Genomic DNA, 17,381 nt, shown 5'->3' on the forward strand with positions numbered 1-17,381 from the left:
AGTTCTTGAATTTCCAGCACAAGAACTCTGTCCACTTGAGCCATGCTTCCAGTCCTTTTCATTTGTTATTTTTCAGATAGGGCCTTTTGATTTTGCCTGGAGCCAGCACTGGAGAGCATTTCTCCTACCCCCACACCTTCCTAGTAGCAGGGATTATCATCATACTTGGCTAGCAGTTGAGCCACACACAGCTCCACTTCTAGCTTTTTACTGGTTAACTGGAGATAAGAATCTTGTGTACTTTCCTGTTCAGGCTGGCTTTGAACTGTGACACTTAGATCTCCGTCTCATAAGTAGCTAGAATTTCAGGTGTGGACCACTACCACTTGGCTCTTGTCTAGTTTTTGAGGAAGAGGCTCAAGGACATTCTTTCTCCTGATGTTGTCCTCAAATTGCAGTTCTCCTATTCTCCATGTACTGTCAAGTTTGGTATATACCACCCTATCCTTCCTCTTCATTTAAAAATCAAGAAACACTTGGCTACCTAGTTTCCCCAGCACCTTCTGTTCCAGAGACTTGCTTTCCTACTCAATGATATTGAGTAAAATCAACTGAATACGAAAGACTATCAATTATATTAGCTCATCTGTCTGTTCTTATACTGTAGTGATTTCATTGCTTTGTAATTACTATAGTGATTTGTTTTTTAATGTTTTGAAATGGACTTCCAGTTTTTTGTTTTGTTTTGTTTTGGTCGTGTGGCCTGAACTCTGGGCCTGGGCGCTATCCCTCAGCTCTTCAGCTCAAGGCTAGCGCTCTACCACTTGAGCCACAGCGCCACTTGCGGCTTTTTTCTTTTTGCTTATGTGGTGCTGAGGAATCGAACCCAGGGCCTCAGGCATGCAAGGCAAGTGCTCTACCATTGAGCCACCTTCCCAGCCCCGTTTTTTTTTTTTTTTTGAGATTGATTTGGGTATTTGAGATCCCCTGAAATGCTGAATGAAATTAGTGTGTTTTTCTATTTCCACCAAAAATAGATTTTGGAATTTTGAAAGGGACTTCATTGATTTTGTAGGTCATTTGGTTACTATATTGGTTACAATATTAAGGCTTCCAGTCCATGATAATGGGCTATTTCTTTCGGACTTTAATTTCTTTCACCAATACTTTATAGTTTGTAGCACACAAGTTTTGCTCCTCCTTTGTTAAATTTATTTGTAAATACTGTATTCTTTTCTGTGCCATTATATATAGGATTACTTTATTTTCTTGCTGGATTATTCATTGCGAATGTATAGAAATACATGTGATTCTCACTTGGTGCTTTTAGCTTTGCTTTTTTAAATGGCAGCACTGAAGTTGAACTCAGTAAAAATTTAGTTATATCCCATCTTTTACAGATAATTTTAGAATTTGAGACTTCTCTTTTCTTTCATCTACCACTTAATTACCCAGTAGTAGTGGGTTTTTATATTATATTGGAAAGACAGGTTTAATTACATCCTGTCTTTCTTTCTTTTTTTTTAAATTGGTTGTGGGGCTTGAACTCTGGGCCTGGACGCAGTCCCTCAGCTCTTCAGCTCAAAGCGAGCACTCTATCACTTGAGCCACAGCACCACTTCCAGTTTTCTAGTGATTAATTGGAGATAGAGTCTCATGGACTTTCCTGTCCAGGCTGGCTTTGAACCATGATCCTCAGATCTCAGCCTCCAGAGTAGGTAGGATTATAGGCATGAGCCACCAGTGCCCAGCTTACTTTATCAGTTTTAAAATAGTAAGTTTGCTTACTAGCATTCTCCAACATTTAAAAAAATATTATTATTATTATTTTTTTTTTTGGTCGGTCATGGGGCTTGAACTCTGGGCCTGGGTGCCCAGAGCCACAGCGCCACTTCCGGCTTTTTTCTTTTTGCTTATGTGGTGCTGGGAATTGAACCCAGGGCCTCAAGCATGCAAAGCAAATGCTCTACCACTGAGCCACCTTCCCAGCCCTGTTACTTTTTAATAATGTCTTGGCTTCATAGCCTTATTCTTCCAGGGGAAATCAATCTGCTTGAAGATTGTTATTTTAACCATTCATTTTTTTTTTTCCAGCAACAATTTTTCCTTTTGAAAACTTGTTTTCTGATCATTTTAAGGCTCTTATTGCATCTTTCAGCTCTTGGCTTTTGTGGCTAAATCCGTATAGCGTTACAGTATTTTTGGAGCCATAAGAGTGTGGCATGGTTCTGTGCCTGCAGTCACATGTTAAAGAGGAAAAACCAAATTATCAGGGAGGAAGATGACATCAGCTGGGTGGAGCTTATGGCCTTAATACATACTTACGCAGATTGTGAACAGTGTTTTCCATTCTTTCAGGTTGAAAGTGCTCTGGAGGACCCTTGCACTTCCCAGGAATTCTCCTTTAACTCAAGACCACCTGTGGCTGACACGCTTCCTTCCCTTAGACCTCCAGTGGAAGGAAAAAGGACCTGTATTCTTGTAAATAGTCGTGAAATCACTTCTGGTTTAGAAGTAATTTCTTCCTTAAGAGCAATTCATGGGTTACAAGTAGAGGTTTGTCCTCTGAATGGCTGTGATTACATTGTGAGTAGCCGCATGGTGGTAGAAAGGATGTCGCAATCTGAGATGTTAAATACTGCCAATAAGAACAAGCTCGTCAAGCAGATCCAGCACTTGCACAGCATGTTTGAAAGAATATGTGTGATTGTAGAAAAAGACAGAGAAAAAGCAGGTGTGTATTTTCCAATGTCTTTTTTTAAGACTGTAAAGAAAGTATTGTTTAGTTCATTCTGTCAGGAAATGGAAAACTCGGAAAATATAAAAATTTCACTCATGATTGTTATTTTACATGTTAAAATCATTATGCATTTCATCAGTCATGGTAACTAAATGAGGCTTCTGAAAATTGGGATGTGAACTGAAGGCAAGTAACTCATGGCAAGGCTTTTCTTGGAAACCTAGAAAGGACGGACCTCTAAATAAAGTAGCAAGGGGGAAAACACATAGGACTGAGAGAGATGTTTAGGAGTCATGCTTTGGTAGGCAGAGTTAAGAATTACTCTTGATTGACCAATTTCTTTGTGTTCGGTCACAGTATTGCTTATTGCAGTTATGTATTTCTTCTAGAGTAGAGAAGAAGCAGACTTAAGTTTCCAGTTTGAACAAGTTAAGGTTAACATAGAACACAGTTAACACAGAACACAATAAAACACACATATAAATGCTGAGCATGTATACCAATGCAGAATTAGTATTGCAGTCCCAAATTTTCTCTGGTAACTATTTAATTGCTTGAAGATCCCCTAAAAATAATGAAAATACCACGAAATATGGAACAAGATGGTGAATGAACTTCTGGTGTCTTTATAGCTATTGCTGTCGATTTGTGACTTTGACAAATCACTCCTGGGTGACCAGAGTATAAAGTATTCAGGTACTTGCCTCATAAGCAAAAGGCACTATGGAAAAATTAAGGAATTATAAGAGAAACAGTTCAGTTTATATAAAACATTACTTTCAAAGTTCTGCAACTTTACATGCTGTCACTTGTGATCCAAAGAACTGTGTTAAGCCCCTGCATTTTCAGGTCCCTGCATCAGAAACCTGGTTGGTTTGTTTTCTTTGTTTTTTTCCCTCCCAGACTCTTCCTTTATTTGCATATGAAATGAGTTCATATAAAATTGGATGAAAGATACTATTCTTCAACATGCTTTTGTTTCAGCATTAGCATTTTCCATATGTACTTTGCTATGCTTCCAAAAAATTTTTGTTCTCCTTTTTTTGTGTTTTTGTATCTCAAATTTGGCACTCCCTTTCCTCCTGTCTCAGCCAAGGGCTAGGTACAGGTATACATGGTTTCTTATTCTTGTGATTTGATTTGAGGAGTGAGAGCAAAAGGACATTGTTTAGAACAGAGAGTAATAGAGTAGAAGTTGTGGAAAAATATTTTTGTGGAGTAGTTGTATTAAGGATTGCCAGAAAAGAGATGTAAGTGGAATATGGAAAAGAACATACACAGGGAAGTTAGTTAGGTAAGTAAACTAACGAGATGATGACATTAAAATGGGCACGCAGACTCTTTATTCACTTAGTCTTTGGATTACATAAGATCATTTAAACAGTACTTAAAATGAGCTTTTCATCAGTGCTAGCATGAAAAATTAAATGAATTAACATATTCTTGCTCTTCAGAAACGAAACCTCAAGCTTTAAACTGTCCATGTTTACTCTGTGTTGGTCTCAGTTCAAGACCCCTAAAAGGTAGTTCTTCCTATTTTCTCACGTTTGATAGTCACTTTAAAACTAGCTGTAAGGAGCTGGCCACCAGTGGCTCACGTGAGCCACTGAGGAGGCTATCTGAGGATCATGGTTCAAAGCCAGTGCAGGCAGGAAACTCCTCCATGAGACTCTTCTCTCCAATTAACCACCAGAAAACCAGAAGTGGTGCTGTGGCTCAAGCGGTAGAGCACTTGCCTTGAGCTGAAGAGTGTAGGAATAGTGCCTAAGCCCAGAGTTCAAGCCCTATGACCAACACAAAAACAAATCTAGCTGTAAGGTTTCTTATTCATACAATGTGGCACTAGTTAACTGAGGTACTATAGAAACTAGAGTTCTGATAGTCTAGAGTATTTGAATTACTACTTCATGTTTTAAAATTTTCGCTTCCCTAACTATAAAATGCTTAGGAGACACATCAAGGATGTTTAGAAGAACAAAGAGCTATGACAGTCTGCTAACGGCTTTAGTTGGTGCAGGAATCCGAATTCTTTTCAGTTGTGGACAAGAAGAAACTGCACATTTGCTAAAGGAACTTTCTTCAGTGGAACACAGAAAGAACGTTGGCATTCATGTTCCAGCAGTGAATACTAAAACACGCGATGCACTTCAGTTTTATTTAAGTATTCCCAACATAAGTTACATAACTGCATTAAATATGTGCCACCAATTTTCATCTGTGAAAAAGATGGCCAACAGGTATGTCTATTTTATCTTAAAATGATTATTATATCTTAAAATGATCCTTATATGCCTCTCATAAAGTTTCAGTTTTTTTTAAATTGAGGTATAATGGCTGTAATTAACTAAAGATTTGTTGCATGGGGCTGGAGATACGGTTCAAGTGGTAAAATACCTGCCTAGCAAGGGCAAGGCTTTGAACTGCTCTAGAACTGCGTAACACCATCACATTTATTGGAGTTACAAGATTTGGGGGGAATATTTAATCCATTGCAGAGGTTGAAATCATTGTTATTGCATAAGATCTTAAAGGAAAGCATTTGGACCTTACTGAAATTAATACTAAAGACAAACCAACTCCATTTACAATGCTTGGGAAGACAGGATTTTCTTAAAAGCTATTAAGTGGTATTCCTTCGGTAGGGTAAGAATATTCAGTTTCATAAAAACTGTGTTTTTCTTTGTCTAATTTACTTTTCAGCTCGCCCCAAGAAATCTCCATGTATGCACAAGTAACTCATCAAAAAGCCGAGGAGATCTATAGATATATTCACTATGAATTTGACATACAAATGTTACCAAAAGATCTTAACCAAGATAGACTGAAATCTGACCTGTGATCAGACTGCTCAAGATGTGATTATCAGAGAATTTTCCATAATACTAAATGCACTACAGTCATCACTTGTGGTCTGTATTGGACTAAAATATGTAAATAAGAGTTTATCACGTAAAATGTTAATACTGTGTATTTTTATTTATATAAATTACTTTAAAGGAAACATCTGATGTTGAATCATTTTGCCTAGATTACTTAACTAATCTTTTAATTGAATAAATCAAGGTTCAGTTAAGAGTACTATTGAAGGTAAAGTAAAAAATGGTCAGGCATAATAGTGTCCCTGACTGCTGCCACCCTTTCCTGTCCTCTGTCCTTTCTCCTGATACACTGTTGGGCAGTGAATCAGTCACAGCTTCCCCTTAGACCTGGCAATAACTCAGAACTCATCTAATGTAAATTTCCCCTTTCCTTCTTGTGACAAAAGTGATTTATTCAAATTTAGACCCAGAGCTCTGGGTGGGACTACATACAGTTCTCTTTTTCCACTGTACTAATGAAGGTAAACACAGAAAAGATATGTTGTATTTCTAAATACTCTCCTCTGAGATTATATACTCAATTCTTCTAAATGCAGCTGATCTCTTACCTGCTATCCAAAAATTCTGTCAAAATCAGAAAGAAATTCACTCAGTCTCAGTATCTGTTTGGCTGTAGCGAGTGGATAATTTTATTTTAACAGCATTTCTCCTTTACAGTGAGCATGATGCTGAGTTTTTTGAGAAAGCAGAGAGAGACATTTCTTAGTGGCTCCAGTGTGCTGCCACCTGCTTAATGTTCGTCACTTAGTCTTTATCTTTACTGGCAGGGGGAAGAGGGTATGGAGGAGAGGGTAAGACTTTCTGATGGTGCTCTAAGAATGTTGCTGTTAAAATACAGTCCCTCTACAACTTCACAATGCCCTGTACTGGTTGGTGGCATACAGGAACAGGAAGGACACTGAAGTTGTTCTGATAGGATATAGGAAGCGATGGTTTGGGTCAAATCCATGGGATTTCAAAATTGCTATGAGACTTTCTAAACTTCTAAAACACTAACCTCAGGCAGTATAATATTATACCAAAGATTAGCAACTCAAGTTATACAATAATACATATTTTTTTGTCAGTTGGGGGGGAAGGGGGCCTGAACTCTGGGCCTGAGTGCTGTCCCTCAGCTCTTCAGCTCAATGCAAGTGCTCTACCACTTGAGCCACAGCACCACTGCCAGCATTATCTGTTTATGTGGTTATGAGGAATTGAGCCCAGGGTCTCTTGCATGCAAGGCAAGCACTCTACCACTGAGCCACCTTCCCAGCCCTACAGTAGTATTTTTTTTTACAGTAGTATTTTTAAGGGTCACTGTAACATAACCTTTCCTTTTGTACCTATCCTATAACTATCAAAATGCTTGGTGGCTAACGGAGGATCTTAGTCCAATTGAACTATTCTCTTCAAATCTCACTGCTGTAAATCCTGTAGTTAAACAACTGCTATTACTAAATTCTTAAGAAACAAAGTGTTTCTTACTGAAAAAGTGTTTCTGTACTAAAGGTACAGTGTTTTCTGAGTATACTTTAATAGGATCAATAACAAAATGTATGTCTTAATAAATCAAACAATCCAGAAACAATATAAAAGCTAAATAGCTTTATTAGAAAAATAACTAAGGAAAGAATAAGTGAAGTCTACTGTAACCAGAAGGGAAATGATTTGTTAAGTTTTAAAACAGAAAAAGCTAAAAAAACCAAAAACCTTATTCATAAAACAGCTGCCACTGAAAGGAAAATGTCCACATGACATAAAATTGACTCCTTGGCGTGATTAAGTGAATGTTTCTCTAATCTGGTCTAATCTTTAAATTATTGCTGCAGTGTATGTTAGGTTGTAGAATGCCATACAATATATTTCCTGGTTCCACCTAAGATAATGAAAAAGCAATAAATTAAATTTACATAGGTTTCGTAGATAAATCAATCAAAAGATTTAAGAAAAACAAGGAAGAAACATGTTAAATAGTTTGAACAGTATATAATTTAAACATTAAGTCAATGTGGTTTGTAGTATCAGGTAGCAGCAAATGCTAAAAGTTTTCATTAGCTCCTAACCCAACCTCTTCCATCCCTCTACCCTCCTTCCCCCACTTAAGGGTAGTACATATTCTTGAAAACATTTAAAATGTACTTGGGACGTGACTTTGTTAAAGTAAACAGACTTAGAAGCTCATAAGAGAGAACTACTTTAATATTACAAAACATTTACAAGTATCTATACAAGCAAAAGTGTTCCTTCCATTTCTAGTAAGCTGAGCACTGAGGAATATTCTATATTTTACTTTGAATTCAATTTGAATTTGAAAATGTGTAGACAGCCCATATTTTCACATGAAGCTATGTTACAAAGAAAACCTAATGCTCTAAATGAAGTTACAAATACACTATCAACTTCATGGTAAAAATCCTGGAAATCCTATTTTCTCTTTTTTACTATGAATCACAGTTTGAGAAATAGTAATCTTTCTCTTCTTCATCTGAAGATTCCATACCATTGATGAATAATTTTCCAATACCCAAGTTTTCTCCTAAATCTGTAAAAAGAATTGAATAGAAATGATTAATTCCCAAGTAATTTTAATTAAACTGCAAGGAACTAAATGGTAAGTTGGTCTAGTTAAGTGAAAGCTAGTTAATTTTAATATCATCTAAACAAATTGGTTACCTGTAAGAGAATTAAGCTACAAAAGAAATATATTACCTTTGTTAAAGGAGGTTTCTCTTGGTAGTACAGTTGGGAAATCAGTTTCAACCTACAAAAGAGTTCATATATTAACAGTGAAAATAGTACCTCCCAAAGTTAAGTATGCTTTATCTCCCAGGTATTCCAAAAATAAAAGTATAACATCATTTAATCACTTCATAGTTATCTATAAAATGCCTAATTCTTTTCTGAGCTTATCCAGGGAAAAGCCTGGGACTTACTCAGTGTTGTCTTCCATTACTGGCAAACATTACTATAAAAAATACAATAAGCTAAGTTGCCAAAATGTACTAAGCACTTATGTCAGGTCATCAATAAGCTGAGCTAATTAAAAATATAAGTACATTTTATAATCAAAATAACTACAGATACAAACATGTCCAAGGTCCTATAAGTAAATTTAATCCCTGTGAGATACACACTGTCTACAAAACATTACGCTATGAAAACAGTGGCTAAATCATGAATACAGTTTGGTAGATTGCTTAAATTATAATCTACACCAAGGAAAACAAAAGCCCAGAATGAAGATGACCCAAGAAAAGACCCTTATCATCCTTATCAACCTCTCATTTTGTGGAAAAAAACTGACTATATTAATGTCGCTGTGCTCTATAGCAGAATTAGCAGCAGGAACATCACCTGGAGCTATTAGATTTACAGAATGTCAAATTTATTGTGTCAGAGTACCTGATAAAGTAACCCAGCTTATTGGGTTGCAAAGCAGAAACTAGAAACCTCATCTTTGGACTCTTGTTACTATATTAATTCCTATTTACCTTAATAAACTAGCTTAGAATATTAACTCCAATTCCTCTGTAGGAAACCAAAATTTCATTCTCATTAAAGAATGAGAGATTACAAAAAGAGAATCTTAAGGATTACTGAGATGCTTGGTTGGTTCTATCATGGAATCACAGTATCTTTTGAAGAACTGAGTCCCCAGAGACACTTCTCATATACAAATGAACCCTAAGACATAAAATTATACAATCCTAAATTTTAGAGATTACGTAAGAAATTATACCCTCGCCAGTTTGCAAGGTAAATGTTACAAGAATGTAGGAGAAAAAGAGAGGGCCATATTTAGATTGAGAAAGTATTTTCAGAGGACAAGAGTATTCTCTCCCTCAACTCATCCCCATTATCCTTCTCAAAGATTCTTCCACACTAACTTTACAAATGTACATTTGACTCATTCTCATCAGCCACCTGTAAATCAATCCTTACAAGAATTTACATACATTAGGTTTTAAGTACCTTCAGAGCAGAGACTTTTGGTTACTACCATAACTTCTCATATTTGTTCTACAAAAAAAGTGTTATTTACATAAGAATAAAAATACTTACTGTTTTTCTCCTAACCTTGCCCCAGACAATGCCACCATGACTTCTATTAGTTTTTTGCATATGAAAAACATATCTATCACAATCATTCCTGTTTGAATAGAAAACAATGTTGTCAAAATTAACTGTCAGATATATTTCTTTTCCTTTTCACCAGTACATAAGCTTGACCTCGGGGCTTAACTTGTTCTAGCTTAGCTTGCTTGCTCACTGCTGGTGCTGTACCAGCTGAACTAAGCTTACTCCATTCTGCTGGTGAATTGGAGATAAACTTGCTCAGACTTGTATGCTTGGGCTATAGCTTCAAAGCTCTATACTCCAGGATTCAGTCTACAGAGAAGCTAGGATTATAGGCATGAACCTGGCTATCTAATACTTTTATCTGTAAGTTGAATAGCAATTGATAAAATCTAAATCTGCTTTATTTAAATCTTTATCAAGTAAATTAGAGTGGAGTCTCTTGAACTTTACTGCCTAAGCTCCCTTCATATTGCTTGATCCAGCTAGAATTACAGGCATGACCAACAGCACCTGGCTCAATCAACCTTTTTATTTTATTTTCATCTTAACACTGTGTAAAGGAAATAAGAATATTTTAAGAAATTTTGCGTTGCTTACTGATTATCTCACCTTTTTTCCTTACTGACACAGAAAAGTGTAATCTGTGATTGTATGCAGATATTTATCTGAATCACAAATACTGCTAGCAAATGAGTAAACTAGCCAGTTGTTACCAAGTTTCTAACAAATTCACAGGCCTAGCCAGCTGTTTAGGAATAAGCACCTCATAAAAGACTCTTGTTGCCGGGCGCTGGTGGCTCACGCCTGTAATCCTAGTTACTCAGGAGGCTGAGATCTGAGGATCGTGGTTCAAAGCCAGCCTGGGCAGGAAAGTCCCTGAGACTCTTATCTCCAATAAACCACTAGAAAACCAGAAGTGGCGCTGTGGCTCAAGCGCTGTGGCTCAAGCGGTAGAGGTAGAGCGCTTGCCTTGAGCTGAAGAGCACAAGGACTGCACCCAAGCCCAGAGTTCAAGCCCCATGATGGACAAAAAAAAGACTTGTTAATACGTTAAGATTCCATCTCTGCCTACTGCTGGGATTATAGGGATTCATGATATCCAACAATAGGATTCTTACGTTATTTTTCTGATAGGTAATGTTTACCTTACTTTTGGACTCTGAGGCTATTTTCATATTTCTAGTTCTATTGTTAGGGATATCTTTGGTACTACATACTTATCTATAAACTTTTTACTGAGAACAAAAATTCTATTTCAAAGCCTTTAATGATTTGACCAAGGTTTTTACCATCAACTTTGCCCAAAAGTGTACTATGTACCATTTTTCCTGAATAATTGATGGACTGCAAGGCAATTTTTTTCTCCAATAAGTACAAATTAAACTTTTACTAAGCTTCTTGGATATATTAGATAGTTTTTTCCTGTCATCTTTTGGCTTCTGCCTCTCACACTACAGAAACTGCTCTTTTAAGATCAGCACATACCTTTCTGAATTACCAAGCAGAATATCTTATTTTCAGGCCTTATTCTTCTGCTTTGTCTTTTTTCTGATATTGACTGTTAGCCACTCTCATAATATTTTCCCTTAATTTGTTTTTCATAGTGCCTATATCCACAAAGTTCACACTGCAAGTCTCCCAATCATTCACCATTTGGTATCTTAGTTCCTCTACTTAAGGATCATCAGTTTTTCAATTTACCTATCTTTTCAGCCTATGTATATGCACATCTAAACAAACATACACAGCCAGGCCTGGTGTCTCATACCTGTAATCCCAGCAATTGGGAAACTGAGGCAGGAGAATTAAGAATTCAAGGCCAACCTGGACTACAGAGCAAGTTCCAGTCCAGCCTGAGGTATGTTGCAAGACCCTGCCTCAAAAAAACCAAATTTATCTTCACACCTCATTATACAGCCTTTATTTACACAAAGAATAGGTAGGACATTATTCAACACACTAGCACTTTTTTTTTAATCCACCTTGGATATTTTACATATAGTGGTGATAAATCTCATCAATTTTTTTTTTGGCCAGTAGTGGAGCTTGAACTCTGGGTTTGAGTTCTGTCCCTGCACGCTTCAAGGCAAGCGCTCTACCGCTTGAGTTACAGCACCATTTCCAGTTTTCTAGTGGTTTATTGGAGACAAAAGTCTCATGGAGTTTCCTGCCTGGGCTGGCTTTGAACCCTGATCCTCAGATCTCAGCCTCCTGAGTAGCTAGGATTACAGGTGTGTGCCACTGGTGCCCAGGTGCATCAATTTTTATTCGTATAGGATTTAATTATAATCTTTAGATGGACATTTGAGCTTTGCCACTATATTAAGATGAATTGGTTGCACATTCATAATTCTAGAAGCAGGTTTCTGGGTCTAAGGGTATGTGTTTATAACATTAATATTGATGATCCATGAAAAAGACTTGTTTTCTTCGTAATTTGCAGAAAAGGTAAATTTACCAGAGAAGTTTACCTTTTACCTGTGATAAATTGCATTATATTATTTTCTCAGATTATTTGTCTTTCAATCATTTTTGGTGGTTGGTAACCATGTGAAACTTATGAAATTACCACCTCTTTGGTAGTTTGTGGGTTTAGCATCTGTTAGAAACACTTTAATCCAAGATTCTCCAAAGTTGATTTGGTTCATGCTTTGAATTTTTACATGTAAAACCAATCCATTTTGAATTTATCCTAATATGTCAGTTTCTCTTCCAGGTCCATCCATTGAATACCAGCATCTAACATGCCAAACCTTTCCATCCTAACTTTAAGATAATGGTTCGGGCTGGAAAGGTGGCTCAGTGGTAGAGCGCTTTCCTTGCATGCCTGAGGCCCTGGGTTTGATTCCTCAGCACCACATAAGCAAAAAGAAAAAAGCCGGAAGTGGTGCTGTGGCTTAAGTGGTAGAGTGCTAGCCTTGAGCTTTGAGCTGAAGGACAGCACCCAGGCCCAGAGTTCAGGCCCCACGACTGGACCCAAAAAAAAAAACAAAAACAAAAAACAAAAACTAATGGTTCATTTTCCCCCTTTACTGCAGCTCTATTGACCAATTAACAAAATGTTAAAAAGTTCCTCAATATGTTGATATAGAAAGTGAAAAGCACTTGCATGGTTACCTTTTTATAGCGGTCAGCATGCCAGGACTGACATGTTGACACTGAGGAGTTTTTGCCAGTGGAAAGATAGTTGATGATGGAGTTGTTGGATTTTTGTCCATACTTGGGAGAGACTCATCATCTTCACTGTACTGAAAGCTTGGCAACTATAAAACAAATTCTTTTATAAGGCACCCATAAAAATAAATTTTCTCACTAGCACAATTGTTTTTGGTGGGCTAAATGGTTTTCCTTCTGTTTTTGGAATTAGATAATTAAAAACAGTAATAGATTCCAGAACCTTATTGACTTAACAACAACAAATTTGTCTTATGCAAAATGAAGATAATTAAACCTAGCTTTTTTTATTTTGAGGTTCTTTTTTTATTGTAAAGATGCCATACAGAGGGGTTACAGTTCATGAGTAAGGTAATGAGTACGTCTCTTGCCGAGCATTGTTACCCCCACCTTTGTTTTTCTCAAACCTATTTCTGAAGAGTTATTGATCAAAAGTAAAGAATTTTTTTCTGTAAAGCCAATCCTGTCTCTGTCCCAGTTACTCAACTTGTCATTGCAATATGAAAGTTGCAATAGACAACATGCAAATAAATGGGCACAGATGTATTCTAGTAAGTTTGCTTTTATAAACAGGTAAAGGCCTAAATTTAACACAATTTGACCTTAGGTGTTAACACAATAAAAATGAAACAATAACTAGGTATTAGGTTCTTTCTATAAGACTGCCTGTCCCTCAGTTTTACCCTCAGTTTACCAGATGTCCAGAGCCCATCACATTGCTCCAGGTAGGAATGTTTGGGCCAAGGGGCTGGAAGTGAGAACACAAACCTCACCTTCCTTCTGTGTGTATGCAGTTTTACTGGACACATAGCACATGCAAAAAGTAGCACTTTGTTTTATGGTAAAAATAGCCAGGTGTGGTTTTTGCCTGTAATCTCAACACTCAGGAGGCTGTGGCTCAGGGCTATGAATTTGAGGATACCTGTGCTAACAGCAAGGTCTTAAAAGATTCAAAAAAACAAAAAACAAAACAGGGAAAGTGGACATAAGTCATAGAAAATAAGCCAATCCCACTACTTTGGAAGATTTTTGTTCCTTTTTTTTTTTTCAGTTGTGGGGCTTGAACTCTGGGCCTGGGTGCTGTCCCTGAGCTCTTTAGGTCAAGGTGAGCACTCTACCACTTGAGCCACAGTGTCATTTTTGGTTTTCTAGAGGTTAAATAGAGGTAATGAGTCTCACAGACTTTCTTGCCTGGGCTAGCTTTGAACTACGATCATCAGATCTCAGCCTCCTGAGTAGCTTGGATTACAGGCATGAGCCACCAGCACCCAGCTTTTTTTTTGTACTTTTAAGACATAATTTTGGTGAACTTGTAGTCCTTCTGCCTCAGCCTCCCAGTGTAGGAATTAAAGCTATGTGCTGCCATCCCTAGCTTGGTTTTAATGTTGTTATTGCATTTAATCCCAAACATACATCTTAGAGTATTAAATGTGGTGCAATAAGATAAAGGGTTCAACTCTGAAGGATCATGGCATTGTAAAGGGAACATAAGTTGCCTCAGATGGTTATCTTAAAATACTTCCACCAATTAGTCAAAGCACAAGGAAGAAAGGTCATGTTACCAAACTCTATACTAGATAGTCTTCATAAATTGGAGATTATTTGATGCCAGTACCAAGAAACTGGTAGCTTGAGTCTAGCGTACTATAAGTTTAATTTAGTTCTTTCAATTTAAATACTTAATTGAGTTTCCAAAATCTCCATATTTGTAAGAAACTTCAATCTTAATACACTAAACATTTACAATCTAGAAAGTCTTTAATATGCTCTCAATGTATACTATATTTCACTGTTTATGAAAAATATTTTGGACATTTTTGCTGTAAAGATTTTTCTTTACAAAGATTTTTGGATTTCTGAATTTCTTAGGATGAACTCTTCTGGATAGAATTAATCTGTCAGAAAAAAAATCAGATAAACAAAAGATATGGAAATCACTACAGAGAAAGCAAAGGTTTCATGCATTAAAAATCTTACCAGTATTCTTCGATTCTGCAAAGGAGTTGCAGTGAAAAAATCATCATGGTTATCTTGTGGCAAATGTTCCAGAAAATCCCTCATTTGTCGTTTCCGCTGAAGAGTTCCCACTTTGGCAGTTATCTGAACATTTGGCTTTGTAGCAGCATTGCTCCTCTGACCTTAAGATTCAAGACATTCTTTTTTTTGGTGCCAGTTCTAGAATTTGAAATCAAAGCCTCATGTTCTTGCTTAGCATTTTTGCTGAAGGCTGGGACTCTATCACTTGAACTATACCTCCACTCTGACCATTTTTGTTCTTCGTGGTCAGTCACAGGGCTTGAACTCAGGGGCTGGAAGCTGTTCCTGAACTTTCTTCTCAAGGCTAGAGATGAGTCTCATGGACTTTCCTGCCTGGACTGTCTTTGACCCAAGATCATCAGATCTCAACTTCCTGAGTAATTAGGATTATAGGCATGAGCTACCAGTGCTCAGCCTCCACTCTTTTTGCTTGTTAACTGGAAATAAAAATCTCTCTCAGATTAGTTAATGTGGCCTGACTTTGTAACAAAGAGATCCTCAGATAGCAGCTTCCAGAGTCTAGGGGTAGCTAGCATTAAAGGTGCAAGCCATTAGCGAGCGCCCAGCATCAAGACAGTTCTAATACGGATCTGATCATTTACATATAACTGTTTTATAAAGTAAGAATTCTCCATGCCTTTAATACTCAGGAGGCTAAGATCAGAAGATCTTAGTTTGAAAAGTCCAAAAATCTATCTTCAGTTAACCAGGAGAAATGGCTCAAGTGATAAGAGTGAGCAAAAGCTCACAGAGAGCATGAAGCTCTGTATTCAAGCCAAGGAAACAGCAGGAAAAAAAAAACCACTATAAACATTCTTATATAATAAATGATTCAACATTAACAACTATGCAACATAATTAGCATACATGATACTCATGGAGAAACTACATTAATACAGGTAAGGTGAGGTCAGAAAGTCTATTTCTCACACCTGTAGTACTAAATGCCTGATTTATTGATTGTGCTAAAATATAAATATCAGTAATTATAGGAGAGATACTGGGTATTCCAAAGTTTATTAATGGGTTATCTCTGGCATAAATGCTGGGTCAACAAAAACTAAATTTGTTTTCTCATAGGGAGCCCCAACTAAGTGGTCTCAAGAAAAAATAAACCATGAGGTTTTTGTATACTGTATCAGATTTCCTAGAACAAATTCATAACACAAGGTTAATAAGCTGTGTCATAACCTTTGCTTAAGACTTTAAACAGATGATCTCTAAAGTCATTTCTACTATTTTCAGAAAATACTTGTAACAAGATTGATGGATAAACTGGGCACCTGGTGGCTCATGTAATACTAGCTACTCAGGAGGCTGGGATCTGAGGATCGTGGTTCAAAGCCAGCTCAGCCAGGAAAGTCCATGATACTCTTATCTCCAGTTAATCACCAGAAGTGGTGCTGTGGCTCAAATGGTAGAGCTCTCACCTTGAGGTGAAGAGCTCTAGGACAGCGTCCAGGCCCAGAGTTCAAGCCCTATTACCAACAAAAGACTGATGGATAAATATTAACTATTTTTAGTGAGAGATCAGAAATGTGCACTGAGTACTCAGTGTACCATAGTTACCATGTTGGTCTTTGGAATTGGCCTGTGTTTTCTTAATGACATGTTTCCTGGATCCTTTGCCTTGGGCATCTTCCATGTATTTCCTTTGGCATTCTTTAGCAGTTCGAGTACCTACTGCCATAGCTACCTCTGTCCAGAAACCAGGTTTGTGTTTTGGAAGAGATGCAAAAGCACTATGGAAGAATAAAACAGTTTAAAAACAAGAAATTCAAATAAGGAAAAACCTGAAAGCAATGAGTCAATGAGACTTACCGGGCTCAAGGAATTTTGCCAAAAGTATTCTAGACAACTATTTTTGGAAAAGACCCTGTTCACTGTACACACTCAGTAACTTTCTACTTAAAATATGAAGATAAAATTTTATGTTCCCAATAGGTATCTTCCAACTATTTTGTTGTTTTACTAAACCTGAATTTTTTTTTCCTATTTCAACATTTTTTTTCCTTCTAAATACAAGGTTTAATCTTTTGGAGAATTCTTGTATGGTTTTTATCCACAGTTTTTCAAATCTCAATCCAAAGCACATCAGAAGATAAACTCTCAGTTCTTATATATCCAGGCTATAAACTATTAATCACAAAGTCTTAGACTTAGGAGGGTAGAAGGGTAGTCAATACATGATGCGTGCATGTATGGGACTAGCACAGTGAATTCTTTTAAATATCTATGACTAAAGAAGATAAAGGCTGAGCATTCTTTATCTAAAAAACCTCCTCGATTTAATGTTTGATTGTAACCTACTATTAATCATAGAAGTCACTATTTTAGAAAGAGACTCTTTTAGTGAACTAAAATGAAAAAATTATACGAAAGTTCCCAAATGAACATGAAAATTGACTTAAATACTTAGGATCCAGGATAACATATTTCAATCTCCTTTCCAAAGAAAAGATTGTTTTATAGTGGAGTGAGAATGACATTTCAGCAAGAAATTTCTAGTTGAAATGTCATTTAACTCACCAATTAGTCCCAATAACTCT

General features: G+C 36.8%; 2 protein-coding genes across 3 annotated transcripts in view; one reads left to right on the forward strand and one right to left on the reverse strand.

Annotated features, from left to right (window-relative positions):
• The window catches only part of Fancm (FA complementation group M), a 65,504-nt gene extending 59,833 nt beyond the window's left edge, over positions 1-5,671 (forward strand). For both annotated transcript variants that reach the window (XM_042677945.1, XM_042677946.1), the window contains 3 exons: positions 2,299-2,674; positions 4,629-4,917; positions 5,381-5,671. In XM_042677945.1, coding sequence (XP_042533879.1) covers positions 2,299-2,674; positions 4,629-4,917; positions 5,381-5,519 — 804 coding nt within the window. In that variant the 3' untranslated portion in view covers positions 5,520-5,671. The remainder of the gene's footprint in view (positions 1-2,298; positions 2,675-4,628; positions 4,918-5,380) is intronic.
• Positions 5,672-7,131: 1,460 nt separating this feature from the next.
• Positions 7,132-17,381, reverse strand: part of Mis18bp1 (MIS18 binding protein 1) — a 34,262-nt gene continuing 24,012 nt past the window's right edge. Inside the window, exons 12-17 of the mRNA XM_042677888.1 lie at positions 16,402-16,574; positions 14,773-14,933; positions 12,739-12,884; positions 9,604-9,691; positions 8,251-8,302; positions 7,132-8,083 (exon numbers count right to left, since the gene is read on the reverse strand). Coding sequence (XP_042533822.1) covers positions 7,983-8,083; positions 8,251-8,302; positions 9,604-9,691; positions 12,739-12,884; positions 14,773-14,933; positions 16,402-16,574 — 721 coding nt within the window. The 3' untranslated portion in view covers positions 7,132-7,982. The remainder of the gene's footprint in view (positions 8,084-8,250; positions 8,303-9,603; positions 9,692-12,738; positions 12,885-14,772; positions 14,934-16,401; positions 16,575-17,381) is intronic.

This window comes from Dipodomys spectabilis, unplaced genomic scaffold (assembly GCF_019054845.1).
Source record: "Dipodomys spectabilis isolate Male_0828 unplaced genomic scaffold, ASM1905484v1 ptg000042l, whole genome shotgun sequence".
In the NCBI taxonomy this organism is placed as follows: Eukaryota; Metazoa; Chordata; class Mammalia; order Rodentia; family Heteromyidae; genus Dipodomys; species Dipodomys spectabilis.